At 44.2% G+C, this 19,342-nt stretch overlaps 1 protein-coding gene across 1 annotated transcript; it reads right to left on the reverse strand.

Annotated features, from left to right (window-relative positions):
- Nucleotides 1-11,677: 11,677 nt before the first annotated feature.
- CTSG (cathepsin G) lies at nucleotides 11,678-14,534 on the reverse strand. Its single transcript, XM_059179683.1, has 5 exons — nucleotides 14,428-14,534; nucleotides 13,409-13,547; nucleotides 12,789-12,924; nucleotides 12,362-12,616; nucleotides 11,678-11,944 (listed from the first exon to the last, which is right to left on the reverse strand). Exons 1-5 carry the CDS (start codon nucleotides 14,480-14,482, stop codon nucleotides 11,756-11,758), a joined length of 774 nt encoding a protein of 257 aa, XP_059035666.1. The 5' UTR covers nucleotides 14,483-14,534; the 3' UTR covers nucleotides 11,678-11,755.
- Nucleotides 14,535-19,342: the final 4,808 nt, after the last annotated feature.

The raw sequence follows: 19,342 nt of genomic DNA on the forward strand, positions 1-19,342 counted from the left end.
GGTGAGTGTGTGAGCATTTTTATTTATTGTAAAGTTTTGTGGGAATTGCTGGTCCTAGTGGAGATTGGGGAACTCCTAACCAGTGTCGCGATTTGCCTTTAACAAATCGCAGGGTGGAGTGACCAGCTTTCCCCAGACTGCTTCTTGAATTGGGGAGAATCCTGGGAGTAACAGAATGAAGTGAAAGCCATGTTAGGATGTTGGTGTTCTCAAGTTCATCACTTTCTCATCATGAGCCTCATCAAGATCATGGGAAATTCTGACTTGCATGAAGGCATTTATTTCTCTATCCTTTATATCTCTATCGCTTTTCAGGAAGCTGATAAAGGAAGTCACATTTTTTTTTTCCCCCAAAGGAAACATTAAGCAGTCTTAAGATAAGGGTGATACCCTAGACCTGTGACACTTTCATCTACCTTTTCCCCCCAAGGTTACAGCTTATGGAAAATGGTGACTGCTTTAGGAAAATGCTCACTCTTGGGCCTGAGACTTAACTAAAGCTTCCCTCTGGGAGAGAGGATGGGCCCTTCTCCCATTGAACTTCTTTGCTTTGCCTGTCAAGGATATCTTAGTATCCACTGGATGGAATTCAAGAGAACTTGGTCCTGGGAACATCCCAGCCCTAGACTTTGAGATATTTTATAGAGAGGGTCTTGTGTGGTTAATGCGACCCTGCCATCTATTGGGGAACAAATGAAGAACTGATGGGGTTATAGGGTGAGGGTGTCTAACTCAGAACGGAGTGGACTTGCCTGGGTTGGGTGGGGCAGGTGTGTGGGGCAGATGTCTGGAAGCATTATATGGACTGTCATGTGGTATGTGTTTTGTTTGTACCTATGGTTTCATACATAGGATAGAACAGGGTAGAGTTTGAATTCTAGATACTTTCTGACCAGGTTGTTGTCTGTCTGAGTAGGCAGATGGGGGAGGCTGGGATGCAGGCTGGTGAGGGAGGAGGTGACTAAGAGAGCTAAAGCCCTCTTGCTGCTCAAAGTGGTTACATCTTGGGGAGTACTAGCCTGGCAGTTGAGACACCAAGCTTCCTGGCTCTGGAGATAAATCCCTGAATGGCCTCAGGTGGTCACTCCCCTTTCTGTGCCTCAGTTTCTTCATATTCCACAGGAGGAAGTTGTTCTACATTGGTGGGTTTCAAAAACTTTATTTTATTTTTTAAAAGATTTTATTTATTTATTTCACAGAGAGAGAGAATGAGAGAGAGAGACAGAGCATGAGAAGGGGGAGGGTCAGAGGGAGAAGCAGACTCTCTGCTGAGCAGGGAGCCTGATGCGGGACTCGATCCCTGGACTCCAGGATCATGACCTGAGCTGAAGGCAGCTGCTCAACTCACTGAGCCACCCAGGAGCCCCCCAAATTTTAATTTTTTAAGGCCAGGTATATCTTTTATGAAGGAAAATTTTATACTATGTCTGTAACCAAAAGAATTTTGGAGATATGTTCTTCTGATTAAAGTCAGGAACTGGGGACCTGAGATTCTTCCATAGATTACCTTCCTTTCCATATCCAGGGGCTTTGCAGAGCAGTTTAAAAGCCATGGAACAAGATGATAAATACACAGAAAACCTTCCATTCTAGCGTCAGTAGAACACATTTCTAGGACAAATGAGCTAAAGAACTGAAATTGTGATAATTTTGATTCTTTCTATCCATGAACATGGAATACCTCTTCATTTGTTTAGTTTTTCTTTGCTGTCACTCCTCACCTTTGTAGATTTACTTATTTAGATCATACACATATTTTGTTAAGTTTATACTTAAGTATTTCATTTTTTGGGTGCTAATGTAAATGATACTGTGTTTTTAATTTCAAATTCCATTTGTTCTTTGCTGGCATATAAAAAAGTGATTGATTTTTGTTTTCTAAACCTGTGGCCTGAAACCTTAGTTTCAACTGGGGCTCTTTTTGTTATTGTTCATTCTTTTTAGATTTTCTATATAGACAATCACATCATCTGCAAATAAACACAGATTTTTTTCTTTCTTCTCAATCCATATACATTTTCCCTGCCCTTTCTTATAGCATTTCATCCCCTAGAACTTCCAGTATGATGTTGAAAAGGAGTGGTGAGACATTGTTGCCTTGTTCCTGATCTTAATTGGAAGAGTTCTAGCTTTGCAACATTAGATATGATAATAACTGTAGGTTTTTTTTAAGCTGTAGATTTTTTTGGTAGATATTCGTTATTAAGTTGAGGAAGTTCCTCCTGTGTTTCTAATTTCCTGGTGTTAGAGTTTATCAGATGTTCTTTCTACATCTATTGATAGATCAGGTGATTTTTATTTTTTAGCTTGTTGGTGTGATGGATTACATTAAGTGACTTTCAATTGTTGAACCAGCTTTGCACACCTGGGTAAATCCCACTTGGTTGGGGTGTATAATTCTTTTTAAAACATTATTGCATTTGATCTGATGATGTTTTGTTGAGGATTTTTGCATCTGTGTTCATGAGAGTTACTGGTCTGTAGTTTCTCTTCTTGTCCTGTCTTTGTCTGGTTTTGGTGTTTGGGTATAGCTGGCCCCATAGAATGAGTTAGGAAGTATTCTGCTTCTATCCTCGGAAAGAGATTGCAGAGAATTGACATAATTTTTTTCCTTAAAATGTTTAATAGAATTTATTAGCAAGCCCATCTGGGCTTGGTGCTTGCTATTTCAGAAGATTATTCATTTATTGATAATTTATCTACTAGATACAGACCAATTCAGATTATCTATTTCTTCTTGTGTTGGGTTTGGCAAATTGCGTCTTTCAAAAAGTTGGTTCATTTCATCTAGGTTGTGGGCACAGAGTTACTCAAAGAATTCCTTTTTTATTTTTATTTATTTATTTAAAAGATTTTATTTATTTGTTTATTTATTTCACACACACACACACACACACACACACACACACACACAGAATGAGACAGTGAGTGAGGGAACACAAGCAGAGGAGTGGGAGAGGGAGAAACAGGCTTCCCACTGATCAGGGAGCCCGATGCGGGGCTCTGTCCCAGGACCCTGGGATCATGACCTGAGCTGAAGGGTGTTACTTAACCAACTGAGCCACCCAGGTGCCCCAAAGAATTCCTTTTTAAAAATAAAGATTTTATTTATTTAATTAGAGAGAGTATGGGGAGGGGAGCAGGGGGAGGAACAAAAGGGGACAGAGAGAGAGAATCTTAAGCAGATTCCAAGCTGAGTGTGGAGCATGCCAAGGGGCTCAGTTTACAACCCTGAGATGAAATCAGGAGCCAGCCACTGAGTCACCCAAATGTCTCTCAAAGAATTTCTTGATTATTCTTTTAATGTCCATGAGATTTGTAGTGATGCCCCTCTTTTAATTTTGGTATTCATGACCTATGTCCTCTTTTTTTCCCTAGTTAGCTGGATGCTTATTAATTTTATTGATATTTTCAAAGAGCCAGCTTTTGGTTTAATTGACTTTTCTCTATTGATTTCCTGTTTTCAATTTCTTCTCTTTGCTCTAATTCTATTATTTCTTTTCTTCTGCTTACTTTGGATTAAATTTTTCTTCTTTTCCTAGTTTCCTAAGTTGGGAACTTAGATGACTGATTTTAGAGATAGCTTCTTTTATAATAATACAGGCATTGGCTGCTATAAACTTCCCTTTAAACACTGCTTTTGTTGCATCTCACTAATTTTAGATAAGTCATGTTTTTATTTAGTTCAAAATATTTTAAAAATTTTCTCAAGATTTCTTCTTTGACCCATGCATTAATTAATCTCCATATATTTTATAATTTTTTTCATTTACTTTGTATTATTGATTTCTAATTGAATTCTGTTGTGGTGCAAGAGCAGATACTGTGTGATTCCTATTCTTCCAAATTTGCTAAGGTGTGTTTTACACCCAGAATGTGGTTTATGTTGTGAATATTCCATGTGATCATGAGAAGAATATGCATTCTGCTGCTGTTGAATGAAGGAGACTAAAGATTTTTATTGTATCAAGTTGACTGATGGTTTTGCTTAGTTCAGCTATGTCCTTACTGATTTTCTACCTCTGGATCTGTCCATTTCTGAGAGGTATTGAGGTTAACAGCTATGATGGTGGATTCACCTCTTTCTTTTTGCAATTCTATTAGTTTTTGCCTCATAAGTATGATGCTCCCATGGACAGGCACATGCATCTTAAGGACTATTGTATCTTCATGGAGAATTAACCCATTTATCATTATGTAATCCCTTCATTATCTGACAACTTTCCTTGCTTTGCAGTCTGGTCTCCTGAAATTAATATAAGATTAGTATTTCTTTTGATTAGTATTACTGTAGTATATTTTCCACCATCAATTCACTATTATTATTTATTTATTTATTTATTTTTAAAGATTTTATTTATTTATTTGTCAGAGAGCGAGAGAGCAAGAGAGCGAGCACAGGCAGACAGAGTGAAAGGCAGAGGCAGAGGGAGAAGAAGGCTCCCTGCCAAGCAAGGAGCCCGATGTGGGACTCAATCCCAGGACGCTGGAATCATGACCTGAGCTGAAGGCAGCCGCTCAACCAACTGAGCCAGCCAGGCGTCCCTATTATTTATTTTTTAAGATTTTATTTATTTATTTGAGACAGAGAGCAAGTGAGCAAGCACACAAGCAGGGGGAGGGGTAGAGGGAGAGGGAGAAGCAGACTCCCCTCTGAGCAGGGAGCCCAAAATGGGGGCTTGATCCCAGGACTCTGAGATCAAGCTCTGAGTGAAAGGCAGATGCTTAACAGACTGAGCTGCCCACGTGTCCTCACAGAGAGCAGACCTTCTTAAGAAGAACAGAGTGTTTTTTTTTTTTTTCTTAAAGATTTTATTTATTTATTTGACAGAGATAACAAGTAGGCAGAGAGGCAGGCAGAAAGAGAGAGGGGGGGAAGCAGGCTCCCTGCTGAGCAGAGAGCCTGATGCGGGGCTTGATCCCAGGACCCTGAGTCCATGACCTGAACCAAAGGCAGAGGCTTTAACCCACTGAGCCACCCAGGTGCCCCCAGAGTGTTCTGTTTTATTTCAGAATGGTCCTTTTCCTCCTCTCTCTGCCAGAAGCATGAGGAGGTTTTTCTTCAGTATTTACTGCGAAAAAAGTGTGGGGTCCCACTATGAGCAGTCTTCTGGAGTTTTTAATTCTCAGACTGTCTACACTGAGCCTCCAGCAATTTGTCAATTATAGCTTGGGTTTACCTGCACCAGCACTGGTTCCCACAGTGGTTTCTGCTTTGTTCCAGGAAGTCATGACTCCCTGTATTTGCCTGTCAGTCTCCCCAGTTATGGGGTAGTGGTTTGCCCTGTGTCCCTCTATCTCTTATGGTCCCAAGAAGAGTTGATTTTTTTAGTCTGTTCAGCTTTTTTACTTGTCGTTTGGATGGTTTGTCAGCTTCCATGCTCCTTACATGCAGGACTGGCAGCTGGAAGCCCCAACATGGGGAGTTTTATAAGCTTCTCAGGTAGTTACGATGTGTAGCCGGGGCTGAGAACCACTCTGGGAGGATCTTCTCAGGGACTCTTAACTTTAGGCTGGTTGTGATTAGATGGATTAGATGTTGCCAGATCAATGCTGGTAGACCCTAGGGTTTTGTGGCCCCATGTCCAAATGATCCTTATTTGACCACATTCATATTGCCAAAACCATTTTTGTTTCCAAGATTTTATGATGTTTTTGGGTTATTTATTTCCAATTCAAGGGATTTCTGATAATTCTGGGATAGATAACCACTTTCAGTTTTGGAGAATGGGAAGTCCAGCCCTAATTTTCAGCTTTCTCTGCCACCAGGATCCTGTGGCAGCCTAATAATAAGTCACTTTTTGGTGACAGGGTGTGCCCCATGGGAAGGAGAGGACCCATCAGGTCACTTTGGGAGCACTTTTCTGCTCTGTAATTTCTGTACTCTGTATATCCAGCAATGCATCTGGGGTTTGGTGTATTTTGGGGGTAGACTGAGGCAAGGAAGGATCATACAAGATAGCCTCACTGGGATGCTGTGGAAATGTCAGTGCTGGAATAAGCCAGGCCTCTGAGGATATTTGTTACGTAACATTCAGCAGAATACATTTTAAAGATCTAATTGGCTTGACTAAATGATTCATGAATCAGGCAGCACCCCATCTAGAAAACAGAGGGTCTCTCTGAGGAGGTGCACAAAATGGAGGGTTTTTCTAGAAGGAGAATAGGGCAAGAAAGCAAAAGAAGAGGATTGTTTCAGGCAGTGTGGCTTTTTCTTACAGAAAGAGCAAAGGGTCTTATCATCCAGGTTACCTTGTCTTCCTTAGGGGCATGGAGAGGGCCCATGTAGCAGATTAATTGGCACTGACTAAAAAATTCCTGACTGACTATTTAAGACTACTTTTTTGGGGGTAAGTTTGAAATTATAGTTAGATTAGGTATCCCCTAGTTTGGGGACTTGATCTAGGTGAAGACATTTTGAGCTTCTGGTTTTCTTTCTTTTTAAAGATTTTATTTATTTATTTGACAGAGATCACAAGTAGACAGAGAGGTGGGCAGAGAGAGAGAGAGGAGGAAGCAGGCTCCCCTCTGAGCAGAGAGGCCGATGTGGGGCTCAATGTGGGGCTTGATGTGGGGCTCGATCCCAGGACCCTGGGATCATGACCCGAGCTGAAGGCAGAGGCTTTAACCCACTGAGCCACCCAGGTGCCCCTATGGTTTTCTTTTTAACAGGATGGTCACTTACCTCTTAGAGGGTTACCAGAAGAGGATTGGCCAACAAGAACAGGAGCAGCAACATCTTCTCAAAAGGTTGAATGGCTCTGAAATGGTGTGTGTTTTCTTTTTCCAGGCTTTTCAATCTAGAAGTGAAGTAGAAGGGGCAAGCTCAGTGATCAACAGTTTCCTCCTGGTTCTATTGATTCTCTAGAGATGAACCTTTACAGAAAGGTCTTTGTGGTGAGGTTTTTGCAGGAACCACATTTTCTGTTGATAGCATGACCACATTCACCAGGAGACTCTGAGTGGTGGAGGGGGCTTTGATATTAGCCAGAATTGGTATCCCTTTCCCCTAAGTCAGATCCTTTAAGAGGGAGGATCAGTTTGACATCTCATGCCTTGTATTTGTGAGTAGGTAGGTGTATACTTCCCATCTACCCAAACCTACTCTTTGTAGAACTTTATTTTTTGAAGGTTGGAGTTGTTTTTGTTTGTTTGTTTGTTTGTTTTTTGGTATAAATGCAAGAGTACCAAGTACCAGTCTCTCTCTCCTAAAACATACTAGGCAAGAGCCTAGTTGTCCATCAACTTCTGGGTAGTTTCAGGCAAAACTGCTAAATGTTGGGGCTGGGGCTGAGGATGGGGACGAAGTGGAGATGGGGTGTTGACAAGAGTAGGGAGAAGATAAGGTAATGACAGAGTAGGAGAGTTTGAGAGGAGGGTTTTGATAGACGAACACACCTGAGTTCTTGGTCTGGTCCCAGGTTGTCCAGATAAAGCTAACATTTCTCTTCCTGACAGCTCAAAGATTTAAGAGAACTCACCCCAGGGCTGTGCTGGCCCCTTTCCTTTCTAGGTCTCCTATTTTAATGGAGCTGGTTAAATACCTATCAGTGTACTTTGAGACTGTGACTTTCTTAAGACATGAATATTTTCCCTAAGTAAAATTTGAACCCATGCTTAGTATTCAAATGTTTAAAACCAATGAGCAAGGATGCCTGAGTGGCTCTCAGTTAAGCATCTGCCTTCAGCTCAGGTCACAATTTCACATCCTGGGATCAGCCCTGTGCAGGGCTCCCTGCTCACTGGGGAGTCTGCTTCTTGCTCTTCCTCTCCCTCTGCCCCCTCCCCAGCCACACTCATGTTCTCTTTCTCTCTCTCAAACAAATAAAATAAAACCTTAAAAAAAAAATGAACACACCAATGAATAGCTCTGATTAAGTGTTGTGGGGCGGGGCCTGGTCCCTTTCTTCTTCTCCCCTTTCATACAGGAGGGTAATTTGAACATTACGTGACACGAAGGACTCTGATTGACTGGCAGGTTGTCCACCAGAGCAATCCTGCAGATGTATGGTTGAGCTCTATTGGGAGAACTGGAAACTCACGCCTGCAAGTCAAGTTGACTGTTGTTGCTAAGAAGTAAAATCCTCAGGACTGCACGCTCAAGTGTGTTTGTTGAGAGGATGTTTAGGTTGACTGGGAATCAGTGTAATGTGGACTTGGTAAGAGCAGAGCTTCAAGTCAAAGTGAATATGATGTCTGAATGTAGCTCATTCTGTTCCTACCCAAAAGAGAGGAGGGTGTTCTCTAGAGGCGAGCAGATCACCTAATATCATTTTAAGAGGAAAAAAGAAATGCAACAAGAGTTTGCTCTGTCATAAGGCAGAGATAACACGGCATTGCTATATTAATTTTATGTGGACACTGTCTACTTAAACTTCATGTATTTGATACTGTCTTTTGAAATAATAATGTACTTAATGACATACAGTTTTTTGTATACTAAAACAACACAGTAAGATAGCCAACAAAATGTAACTCCTAAAAAAAGATGAAAAAAAATTGCTGTTTAAGTGGCAGAAACATAAGATAGTATACTCTTTCCATACATGTTGTTTAATTAGTCTTACAGTTAGTTACTAATGACCACAGTAAATAATCTTATTGTGGAGTAGTTTAAAAATAGCATACAATAAGAGAAAATTAAATAATAAGGAACAAAATAAAATTTCAAAACATCTAGGTAAACAATCTTTTTTTTTTTTTTTTTAAAGATTTTATTTATTTATTTGACAGAGAGAGATCACAAGTAGGCAGAGAGGCAGTCAGAGAGAGGAGGAAGCAGGCTCCCTGCTGAGCAGAGAGCCCGATGTGGGACTCGATCCCAGGACCCTGAGATCATGACCTGAGCCGAAGGCAGCGGCTTAACCCACTGAGCCACCCAGGCGCCCGTAGGTAAACAATCTTAAAGAAAAACTTAGGTATGTGTGATTATTTGTTACACATTATATTATCATGTTTTACTTTTTGTTATCTACTTTGGCTAAGAACCCGGGTAGCACTCTACAAATTAGTGTCCTGGTACTGGGAGAAATACACTGGGGTGAATTTTGACCTTCTGAACTTGTTTGCAGGGGCAGCATAGTGTTTCTCCCAAGACTGTGTTGACAGGGATGGATGCGGAGCTCATCGTCCTGGGAGGGAAGAAGTGTAAATGCAAATCGCGTGGCTTCGGTGGACAGAGATGGGGTGACCGTAGTGCCCACATCTTCACTGTCCTCTCCCTCTCGGCACCCGTGCTCTTTGGACCAGCTGTCTGGAGGTGAGTTGCACTTTCTGTCCAGGCTGGGAGGTCCCAGGTCCTTTGCATTCTGATCCCGTTTCTTCAGCATCCCTGTTGACGGCAGCGGTGAGAGAAGTCGCTTCTCGAAGAACCCCAGTTTCGTCAGCCTAAACATCCTCTCAACAATATCCCTATTCTCCGTCTAACTTTCTGTACCTGTCCAACTTTCTCTTGGGGCATCTTCCTTTCCCCAGATGCACTCAGACGTCATTATCAAAGTCACCAGCCCTCCCCTCTGCAACTCTGCTGTAGTTAGTGTCCAGTTATAGTTAGTGAATTGCCAGGGTCTAGTTTCTCCTGACTCTTATGTTCTGCCCTGGGAGTGGAGGCAACAGGTCTCTGTAGGCAGCAAGTCTGCAGGAGCTATTGGTTTGGGAGAGAAGTTTCTGGTGAGGTTTCTGTCCGAGCTCCTCATCATTTTATGGCTTTTTGGTTAAGTCAGGAGGGCCTGTAATACTGAGTCTGCACCTGGAGAAGGAAAGTGGGAGGAACTGAGTCCTTTTGCACTAGTTTTCAGTGTGAAAAATACTTTCTTACCAAAGTTCTGCTGCTGAGGTTTACTTAATAGGGAAGAGTATGGACTTATGGGTGGGGTGGGGGATGAGCTCCCTCATTGGCTCATTGGGAATTGTCTTCTGGAGGTGAACACTGTGAGTTCTGTAGAAATCTTCCCAGCAGGGCAGCTGGAGGCAAAGTGAAGGGCTCCCTTGGAAGTGCTGACTGGTGAAAAAGACCTGGAGGTGAGTTGGGTCTGCCCTGATGTTTCCTTGGCACTGAGTCCAGAGTGGTGCTGTGGGGCTCTAAGTAAATGTGACAGAGAGGAAGGGCTGAATGGACTCTTCCATCGCCCTCCCCTCCCCCTTCTCCACCACCAAGTATTCTTCCTATTTGCCAACTCAAACACTTAATAATAAGACTGTTATCCCCAGAGCAGGCAAAGAATAGGTAATTCCTATGGGTAGATGGTAGCAAGTGTAGGGAGTGCCCAAGTATTGTCAAAGACGTAACATTGATTAAAAGTTTGTTGATACACGGCTTACACGGAATATCATAAGCAAATGACTTTCTGATAAAAAAATAGCCATACAATAATGAGTACATTTACCGAAGTGTTTTTATATATAGCCAGTTAGACTTGGTAAAATATGTGTTCAATGACTATTCCATTTAAGATTATGGAAACTGCAAAAGTTTCAGATGGTTTACATCACACTGTAAGAAGTAATTAGCATTTCGATGGATGTAACAAACCCTCCCAGATGATTCTGTACAGTTATCTTAAGAAGGTGTTTAAAGTATGGTTTAAATTTTGTGACTTTAGTATAATCTTTTATTTGAATATAATATTGATATAATAGTCATGGGCTAATTTTTAGGGTACAAGTCATTTTAGTCAACATCTTGTGTGGAGTTTTGTATAACTTTAGAGTCTAATCAAAAATAAGAAAATGAGAGCAGCGGTCTGTACTCTGGTGGGGGTTGGTGTGGCTTTAGGGTTTAAGAGAAGAACACTGGCTCTGGGTAAGCGCTTGGCTTGCCTGCATCTCTTGGCCATTGTAAATAGTGATGCCATGAATGTGAGTGTTTGGTAGCTATTTTTAAGCAAGCAAATCTTAATTTTTTTACGTGTATAGTTTCATTTTTTTGCATTTATTTGTTTATTTATAAAAAGATTTTATTTATTTGAGAGGGAGAGAGAGAGATGGACCAGGGGGATGGCCAGAGGGAGAGGGAGAAGCAGATTCCCCGCTGAGCAGGAACGCAGGGGTTCAGGGCCCGGGGCTCTATCCTAACACTTTGAGATCATGACCCAAGCTGAAGGCAGCCATTTAACCACCGACTGAGCCACCAAGGCACCCAGTGTTTTGAATGTAGGTATCTTATGTATTTGAGGTTTGTTTTGGCTTTTAGTGTGAGGAATAGGTCTAATTTTATCTCTAACCGCCCCCCCCCCCCCCGGTAACAATCTGGTTGTTTTAATACCATCTATTAAAAGTTCATTGTTTCCCAGCGATTTGCCACCTTTATCAAATATTAAATTGAGCTTTGTATGCAACTTCAATTTTGTCCCTTCGGTCTGCCTGTCCTGTACATAGCACCGGGATACGATTTCAGAGTTTATTTTAATATCTAGTAGGGGACTCTCCTTTAGTGTGGAGGGTAGAGAGCTTTGCCCAGGGCAGAGAGATGTCTTTCCATCCTTCTCCAAGGTGGTGGGGGGAGGAGAACTGGGGGACCGGATGGCTTGGAGAAGGGAAGAAGCTCCTTGGGTCCCCATGATGTTGTGGGAGGGGTTAATTGGTCCTGGGGAAGAACCTCATTTTCCTGGAGAAGCTTAGACTGTTCTGGCACGTGTTTTTTTGTGCTCCGAAGGACATTCAATGAACACAAGAGAAATCCGTTCTTTCCACTCTAGACATGGACATTTATTAAGGCTCTGACACCCTCCCTGGAGCCACCCCAGGGCAGAGTCACTCAAAGCGTGGGGGGCTGGTCTGAGGGGCTGGTCTGGCACTGCTGTTTGAGGCGTCTCATTGTTCTGTTAACCCAGGGCATGAAGCTTGCAATCCTGGTGAAGACAGCTGGAGGAGACCCTCTCCTATCTCCATAGGAGACAATGCCCTGGGCCACACCGTTACACACCAGGGGGCCTCCGGAGTCACCCTGTGGACACAAAGAGAAAGAGACCCTAAGCAGGGCCTCCCTGCTGCTCCCTCTGGCTCTCAGAGGGAGGGCAGTGGAGGTATGGAAGTTAGCCTTCTGGATCATTCCATGGCTGGGCTTCAGGCCTTCTCACTCTCACTCAGCCCATGTCAACATGGGCTTCTCACTCAGCCCATGTCAACGTACCTTCCCCTTCTGCAGGAAAACCCTGCACATACATATGTTGTGTACCCGGTGCTCCTCCCGTCGCCACCCCCGCCCCCACCTGATTGATGGGAGAAGCCCCTGCCTCATTCTGCTCTGACACCACCAGACGGGGCAGGGGGTGTGGGGTTAGTGGGGCTGTAGCTTGTTCCTACTGCCCAGCCTGCCCAGACCCCGGTGACAGGCAGTGTTGGCAGATGCCCATGGCCTTACCAAGAAGGCGGACTTCCTCTGCATTGGGTTGCCCACACAAATTTGTGTTTGGCTGTCGTAGAAAGTGAAGCGATTGGAGCACCTTGAATCGCTCTGCACGGTTAGCTGCACCTCGTGAAGTCTGTTTGTTCCCCTGTTCAGGCCCAGCAGGCCCCAGCCTGCCACAGTGCACCTGGCCCCGGGTCTCACCCTGGCCCTCGCACGAGGCAGAGTCACTGACCGCACAGCAGACGTCCGTCTCATTCTCCTTGCCAGCTGCGGGGAGGAGGGCAGCCGCTCAGGGACTGTTTGTGCTCCTAGGCCCACAGTCTATCCCCATCCTGGGACTCGGCCCCTGCTTCCTCCCCAGAATCCCAGGATGGCGAAGCTCCCAGCACTGGGTGCCGACTGGCTGGGCAGGAGAACCAGAGGGTGGGGTGGGCGGTACCTGCAGTAACATGATGTCATTCCTGTTGGTCTGGGGATCATAGTTAGGGTGGCGGATGGCTCTGAGAGTCCCCGTGCGCTGCTGGGTCCGTTCCTGTCTCTGGATGTTGTGGGCCCCCAGGGTGACAGTGATAGTTCTGCAAAGGAGAGGTAGCCTAGAGGTAAGTGTGAGCCTCAGGAGCTCTGGACCCCAGGTTCTGCAGGGCAGGTGGACCCACCAAGGTGGTAAAACTGCAGCTGAGGGAGTTGAGTGGACGGGGATGGGGGCGGGGGCGCAGTTTTCAGGGCCCCAGCCCTCTGTGCTTCTCCTCAGCCCTGAGCTTGGGGTGGTGGGAGCACCCAGTGACTGCATTTTGCTTCCCCTGGAATAAGTTGAGAAATAGCCGAAATAACTATTTTGAACCCCAGCATGTGCCTTTATCTCCTCCTGGTCTTTTTGATCATGTCCTCCTTTTCTCTGCATTCGCCCCGGCCTGTTCTCCGCCCCCAAAGTCCCACTGGTCTCTTTTTCACTCCTTCATGGCTGGAGCCCTGCTTTCCCACGGCTGGCCTGTGGCTCCCATGGGTCCACAGTCCTGGCTGTCTGCCCCCCACCCCCCGCCCCTGCCCCCAGCTGCTCACCTTCCCCAGCAGTGAGCTGCTGTCAGCACGAAGTCATTTCTCACCAGGAAACCCCCGCAAACTTTGAGCCCATCGATTTGGAGATATGCCATGTAGGGGTGGGAATGAGGCCTGGCCTCTCGGCCTCCGATGATCTCCCCTGGAAGGAAGCATTTGGCACTTACCTCTGCACTTGCGGAACCCATACTGTGGGCAGCAGGGTGGTGGCTGCAGAAAGGCTGGCTGATGGGAAAGGGGAGAGATGATGCAGGGGAAGGAGGAGCTGGGGGTGAGAGCTGGGTCTCCAGGGCACCACACTTCGGAGAAGCCTCTTGCATTCTGCAGGAAGCACGGCTGGCTTCCCGTCCCAGACCTTAGTGCCCTCCCAGCTCTCCAGAGAGCAGCACCACTCTCTTCCGAAGTTCCCTGAGACATTTTTCCTCGGGGAGAGTCTCAGGTCCTTCCAAGGCCTGCTCAGGGCCCGCTCAAGACCAGCATGGGTCTATTTTTCCAGTATCTAGACAAGAGCTGATGGTAGTTCCTGTGCTATTGGTTAGGCTCGGAGTGGTGGGCAGCAGGATGAATTTAGAGAGCACGTTGATCTCACATGTACTATGTGCTGGGACAATTCCAAGGGTTTTATTTATTTATACATTTTAAAAAACTTTTAAAAAATATTTTACTTATTTATTTGGCAGACAGATATTGCAAGTAGGCACAGAGGCAGGCAGAGAGAGAGAGGGGGAAGCAGTTTCCCCACCGAGCAGAGAGCCGGATGTGGGGCTCGATCCCAGGACCATGAGATCATAACTTGTAGAGGCTTTAACCCACTGAGCCACCCAGGAGCCCCCCAAGAGTTTTAGAAAGTATACTAACTTAAGTCTTGTAGAACTCTAGGAGGTATGCATTGGTATCATTCCTAATTTATAAATGAGGAATCTGGGCAGCTGTGAATTCAAATAACTTGCCCGACGATACAGAGTGAGGAGGTGTCTAGGTGGTCTGGCTCCAGGTTCCTAGGAAAGGGGACAGTCACTCACCTGCCCCAGTCCCAGGGGGTAGGAGAAAGGCCATCAGGAGCAGGAGCAGTGGCATCTTCTTGGGAAGGCTGCCCCAGGCAGGTGCTGCGGGTGCTCCCTCCTGCCTGACTTGTAGCCCCCAAGAGAGGAAGGAAGTCTGGGGGGCGGGAGGAGGGCTCGAGAACAGTTCCATGCTTCTGCTGGCATGATAGGTTTCATCACCCGAGGCTGCCCAGGAGGCTTGCCCACCAACTGCCAGTGATCTGGGGGGAAGAGAGTAGTCTGAGCCAACGCCATAGCTGAGTCGGTGCTGGCAGCCTAAGTGGGAACCTGGGGCAATTGGGAAGGGGCTTGGGGTGCCCGGTCTCAGAACCCTAAACCCACCAAATTCGATAATACCCCAACAATGCGTGAAAGCTGGTAGCTGCCCGTCTCCCCCATTTCCAACCTCTCCAGGGTAGAGCCTCAATCCTTTGGATCTTCAGAGTTCCTCTAAATAAAGGCACGTTTCCTAGATTGCTTATTTAATTTATACCTTAGTGGGGGATGGACATGGGTGAATGAAAGACAGGTGTGCGGTGAGGGAGGGATGTGTTGAAGACACCTGGCAGTGCAGGGCATTGCCAGGGAAGGAAAAAGGGAAGAACAAGATTCTGCTGCTGATAATTACTTTCACAGGACAATTGAGCCCCCAACAAACACTCAGTGAAAATTATGACACAGTTGAAGATTTCTATTTTCCTGCTTCTTTTTTTTTTTAAATTTAAAAGATTTTATTTATTTATTTGACAGAGAGAGACACAGTGAGAGGGAACACAAGTAGGGGGAGTGGGAGAGGGAGAAGCAGGCTTCCCGCTGGGCAGGGAGCCGGATATGGGGTTCGATCCCGGGACCCTAGGATCATGACCTGTCTTGGGATCATGACTGGATCCGAAGGTAGGCGCTTAACGACTGAGCCACCCAGGCGGCCCTATTTTCCTGCTTGCTACTCAAGATGAGGGCTTTTGTGTCCCAGAAGGTTCCCTGCGCACAGAAAAGACCGTGGCTAAAGGAAAAGCAGCTAAGATCCTTTTTATCCATGATATGAGTCCAATCCCCATTCTCTGCCCCAGGGGCTTCTGAGAAGGAAATGCACGCTTGCTGGGCTGTCTATAATCCATAAAGAACCACCTATAATACATAAAGGACATGCACACCACGTGGAGATTAAGACATCACAGATCACTGTAGAGTAACACAGACACCCTCAGAAATACTTAGAAGACTCTGTGGGTGCACAGAAAAAACATTGTAATATGGTATAATTTTTTCAAAAATGTCAGAATTAAAAAGTAATACAATTCTTAAACTTTTACGGCTATGAGAGCCCCATTTGAAAATCTTATGGAAATGAAGACCCCTCTCCTTGTATAGAGAGATGCATGATTTTCACAGCTGCAAAGAACTTAATCCCTTCTCTGATACATGTTTAATGATGGCAACCTCATGAAATTTCTTTATGCGTCTGAAAGGTAATATGTAGAAAAAAGAGAAAATAATATAATGGTTTTATTAGTGCCTTAGCATTGGGGTAATTTTAATTTATTGTTACTTAACTTTTTCAACACTTTGTTTTAAAACCATTAGTCTTAACTTTTTTTTAAAGATTTTATTTATTTGAGAGACAGTGTAAGTAGGAGGGGGGGGGAGGGCGAGATGGAGGGGCTCAGTACAGAGTCTGCTAAAATTTTTCTCTCCCTCTCTCTGTCTCTCCCAGCAGCACCTGTATAGGCTTTCTCTTTCAAAAATAAATAAAACTTAAAAAAAAAAAGTCACAGTGGTAAGTTAATTCTGGGGTTGGAGGGCAGAGAGGGCATTTTTACAGGGAAGAGACACATGTGGGGTTTCTGAAATTTGGCCTTGTTGTTTAAGTTTTGAGTACTTTTCATGTGTGTCTATTTTGCAATAAAATTTTTTGAAAAGTCTGTTTGCCAGGGCTGGGGATTAGAGAGAGCATTTGGACAGTCTCTGTGGGAGATGGGAATGGAATGTGGGAGAACAAACAGGGGCACATATGTTTTTAATGTTTTTATTTTCTATTTTAATAAAAATTGTGATATTGGAACAAGGAAGACTGCGATACATTTCACAATATTCCTAGCTGGTTACATCTACTTTTGACTGTTTTATTACATTTCCGTCAGTTACAATAGTCTTCTCCTCTGGGATGTTGGGACATTAAAGTAGGATGTTTCCTACCTCCTCCCAGGCCCCGTATTCCACCCAAATGCAAAACCTCTGGGCCAGCCGTTGCCTGCTGAGACCAGGCCACTTCCCTCTTCATCCCTTTGATGCCACTCTGGTCAGGAACCAATCTGGTTGCTCTTGGCATTGTCAGAGACCATTGTACTACTGAGGCATTCTGGACGTTCTCAGGGCCCCCTTAGTATCTCGTCGAGAAGGACACAGTGGAAGCTCCTTGGGAAGTTTCTGCTGATGAACTTGTGATTGTTCTGTGGAGTGCCAGTGTGAGGGGAAGTGATGTCTGCATTGTTGTCTTCCCACGTGCACATGTTTGCTGGGAGTGAGAACCTTTCTTGCCAAGAATTGGCCTGTCCGTGCTCCAGCAGGAAAGAACAAGTGACAAAGGAAATTCTAGGTGGACATGTCCCTGAGACTCTCTTCCCCCAATGTTTGGACCCTCCAACTCTTTAACAACAAGAGATCAGTAATGCCGATTCTGATATATTCACAGGTGAGATGCTATTCAGACATTAAATAGCATCATGTTTTAAAGACTGCTTGGTGGCACGGAGCACTTTGCACCATCTGATATTAAGTGGAAAAAGTAGAACGTGAAATGGTGTATACAGTTTGATACTGATTCTGTTAAAAAGGAGCAACAGCCATAGCAATCATTTTATGACTCTTATTTTCCCTTTAATTTTTTTATTTTCTTAAAGATTTCATTTATCCATTTGACACAGACAGAGATCACAAGTAGGCAGAGAGGCAGGCAGAGAGAGAGAGGAAGAAGCAGGCTCCCTGCTGAGCAGAGAGTCCGATGCAGGGGCTCGATCCCAGGACCCTGAGGCCATGACCTGAGCCAAAGGCAGAGGCTTAACCCTCTGAGCCACCCAGGTGCCCCTTATTTTCCCTTTTATATTAGCCATTTTTTTTTTTTCTATAATGGCCTTGCTTTAGTTTTATAGGCAGAACAAAATTTTGGGCCCGTGATCTGTACAAACAGCAAACACTGTAAAAATTGTGGTAGAGGCAGGCTAGTGGTTTAGCAAAAGAATTTCCTTTTCTTCCGGAGGACCTGGGTGCACACCTTTGTGCAGGCTTACTTGATGGTAGGTGTGACTATGTGACTGTTGTAGCAAACGGGATATGAGTGGAGATGTTGTGGGTACTTTCCAGACGTGGCCTATCACGTGCTCCCATGTCTGACCATTCAGGTTCTTCCCCTGCCTAGATTTGACGCAGATAAATGCAGGGAGCTTGGAAGCCATCTTTAGGAGCCCGAGTGTGGACTCCTCAATCATGGGCACACATGTAATTTATGGTCCCATCTGGGACACTTGAGAATAATAGGAGGCACTACTCACCAGGAACATCCATTTTGGACTATTTGTGAGCAAGAAATAGGTTTCTGTTGTTTGTTAGTCACTGAACTGCTATTTTATTTGGTGGAACAGTTAAGGTTATCTTAATTAACACATGTACCAACTTGCTTAAGCCTACCTTTTCCTGACATTTGAGAGAGAGAGTGTGTGAGAGAGAGAGAGAGCATAAGAGAAGGGAGGGTCAGAGGGAGAAGTAGACACCCCGCTGAGCAGGGAGCCCAACATGGGGCTCCATTCTGGGGCACCGGGATCATGACTTACTTAATCGACTGAGCCACCCAGGTACCCCAAAATTGTTTTATTAATTATAAAATGTAATAACTGGATACATTACAAAATAGGAAGGAAAAAAAGTCAGCTTTAATCCTACCACTCAATTGACCACTGTTTTTTAAAGATTTTTATTTATTTTTTAAATTTCTTTTCAGTGTTCCAGAATTTATTATTAATGGACCACACCAGTACTCCATGCCATACGTGCCCTCATAATACCCACCACCAGGCTCACCCAGCCCCCCCACCCCCCTCCCCCCAGTTGACCACTGTTAACAGATGTAGTTCCACCTGTATTTTTTCAATATTTATGGAGGTATGATTATAATATATTTAGTTTTGAATCCTGTAGTTTTTATCCAACACAGACATCTCCCTCTGTTAGTGAATATCTGTTAATGAATTAATTAAATATCTGTTAATGAATATTGTTTTAAAATCTCATTTGTATTTAATAAACAGGTTTTTAAGTTATTTTTTAAAAAGATTTTATTTATTTATTTGACATAGATTACAAGTAGTCAGAGAGGCAGGCAGAGACAGAGGAGGAAGCAGGCCTCCTGCCAAGCAGAAGCTCTGACGCGGGGCCAGATCCCAGGACCCTGGGATCATGACCTGAGCCGAAGGCAGAGGCTTAACCCACTGAGCCACCCAGGCGCCCCTAAGTTATTTAAATAATATATAAAGTTGCAGAAAAATTAGGAAAATGGATATATAGGAAGAACAATTAAAGCCTAAAAGGAAAATATATGTATAAGCAAAAATTTGATTTTTTTTTTTTTTTTTGAGAATAGCATATACTGCTCTCATGTGCTTCTGATTTAGGTATACCTGGGAACATTCTTCCATGGGGCAAAATATAATTCTATTTCATAACTTTCAAGTTTCCATAGTGTACAATAGTAAATAATTTTTAAAAAACGAATCCCTGGGAGGGTATGGGCTATGGTGAGTGCTGTGAAATGTGTAAGCCTGATGATTCATAGACCTATACCCCTGGGGCAAGTATTACATTATATGTTAATAAAAATAATTTAAAAAATGACAAATACCCA

The sequence above is a fragment of the Mustela lutreola genome, chromosome 7 (genome assembly GCF_030435805.1).
Source record: "Mustela lutreola isolate mMusLut2 chromosome 7, mMusLut2.pri, whole genome shotgun sequence".
In the NCBI taxonomy this organism is placed as follows: Eukaryota; Metazoa; Chordata; class Mammalia; order Carnivora; family Mustelidae; genus Mustela; species Mustela lutreola.

Excerpts from the sequence above, each read along its gene's own strand:
- CTSG (XM_059179683.1), bottom strand. The coding sequence starts at position 14,482 with ATGCCACTGCTCCTGCTCCTGATGGCCTTTCTCCTACCCCCTGGGACT. Across the intron at positions 13,548-14,427 it reads ACCCCCTGGGACTGGGGCAG|GGGAGATCATCGGAGGCCGA; the intron begins GTGAGTGACTGT and ends GCTTCCTTCCAG. Across the intron at positions 11,945-12,361 it reads AGAGGAAGTCCGCCTTCTTG|GGTGACTCCGGAGGCCCCCT; the intron begins GTAAGGCCATGG and ends TTGTGTCCACAG.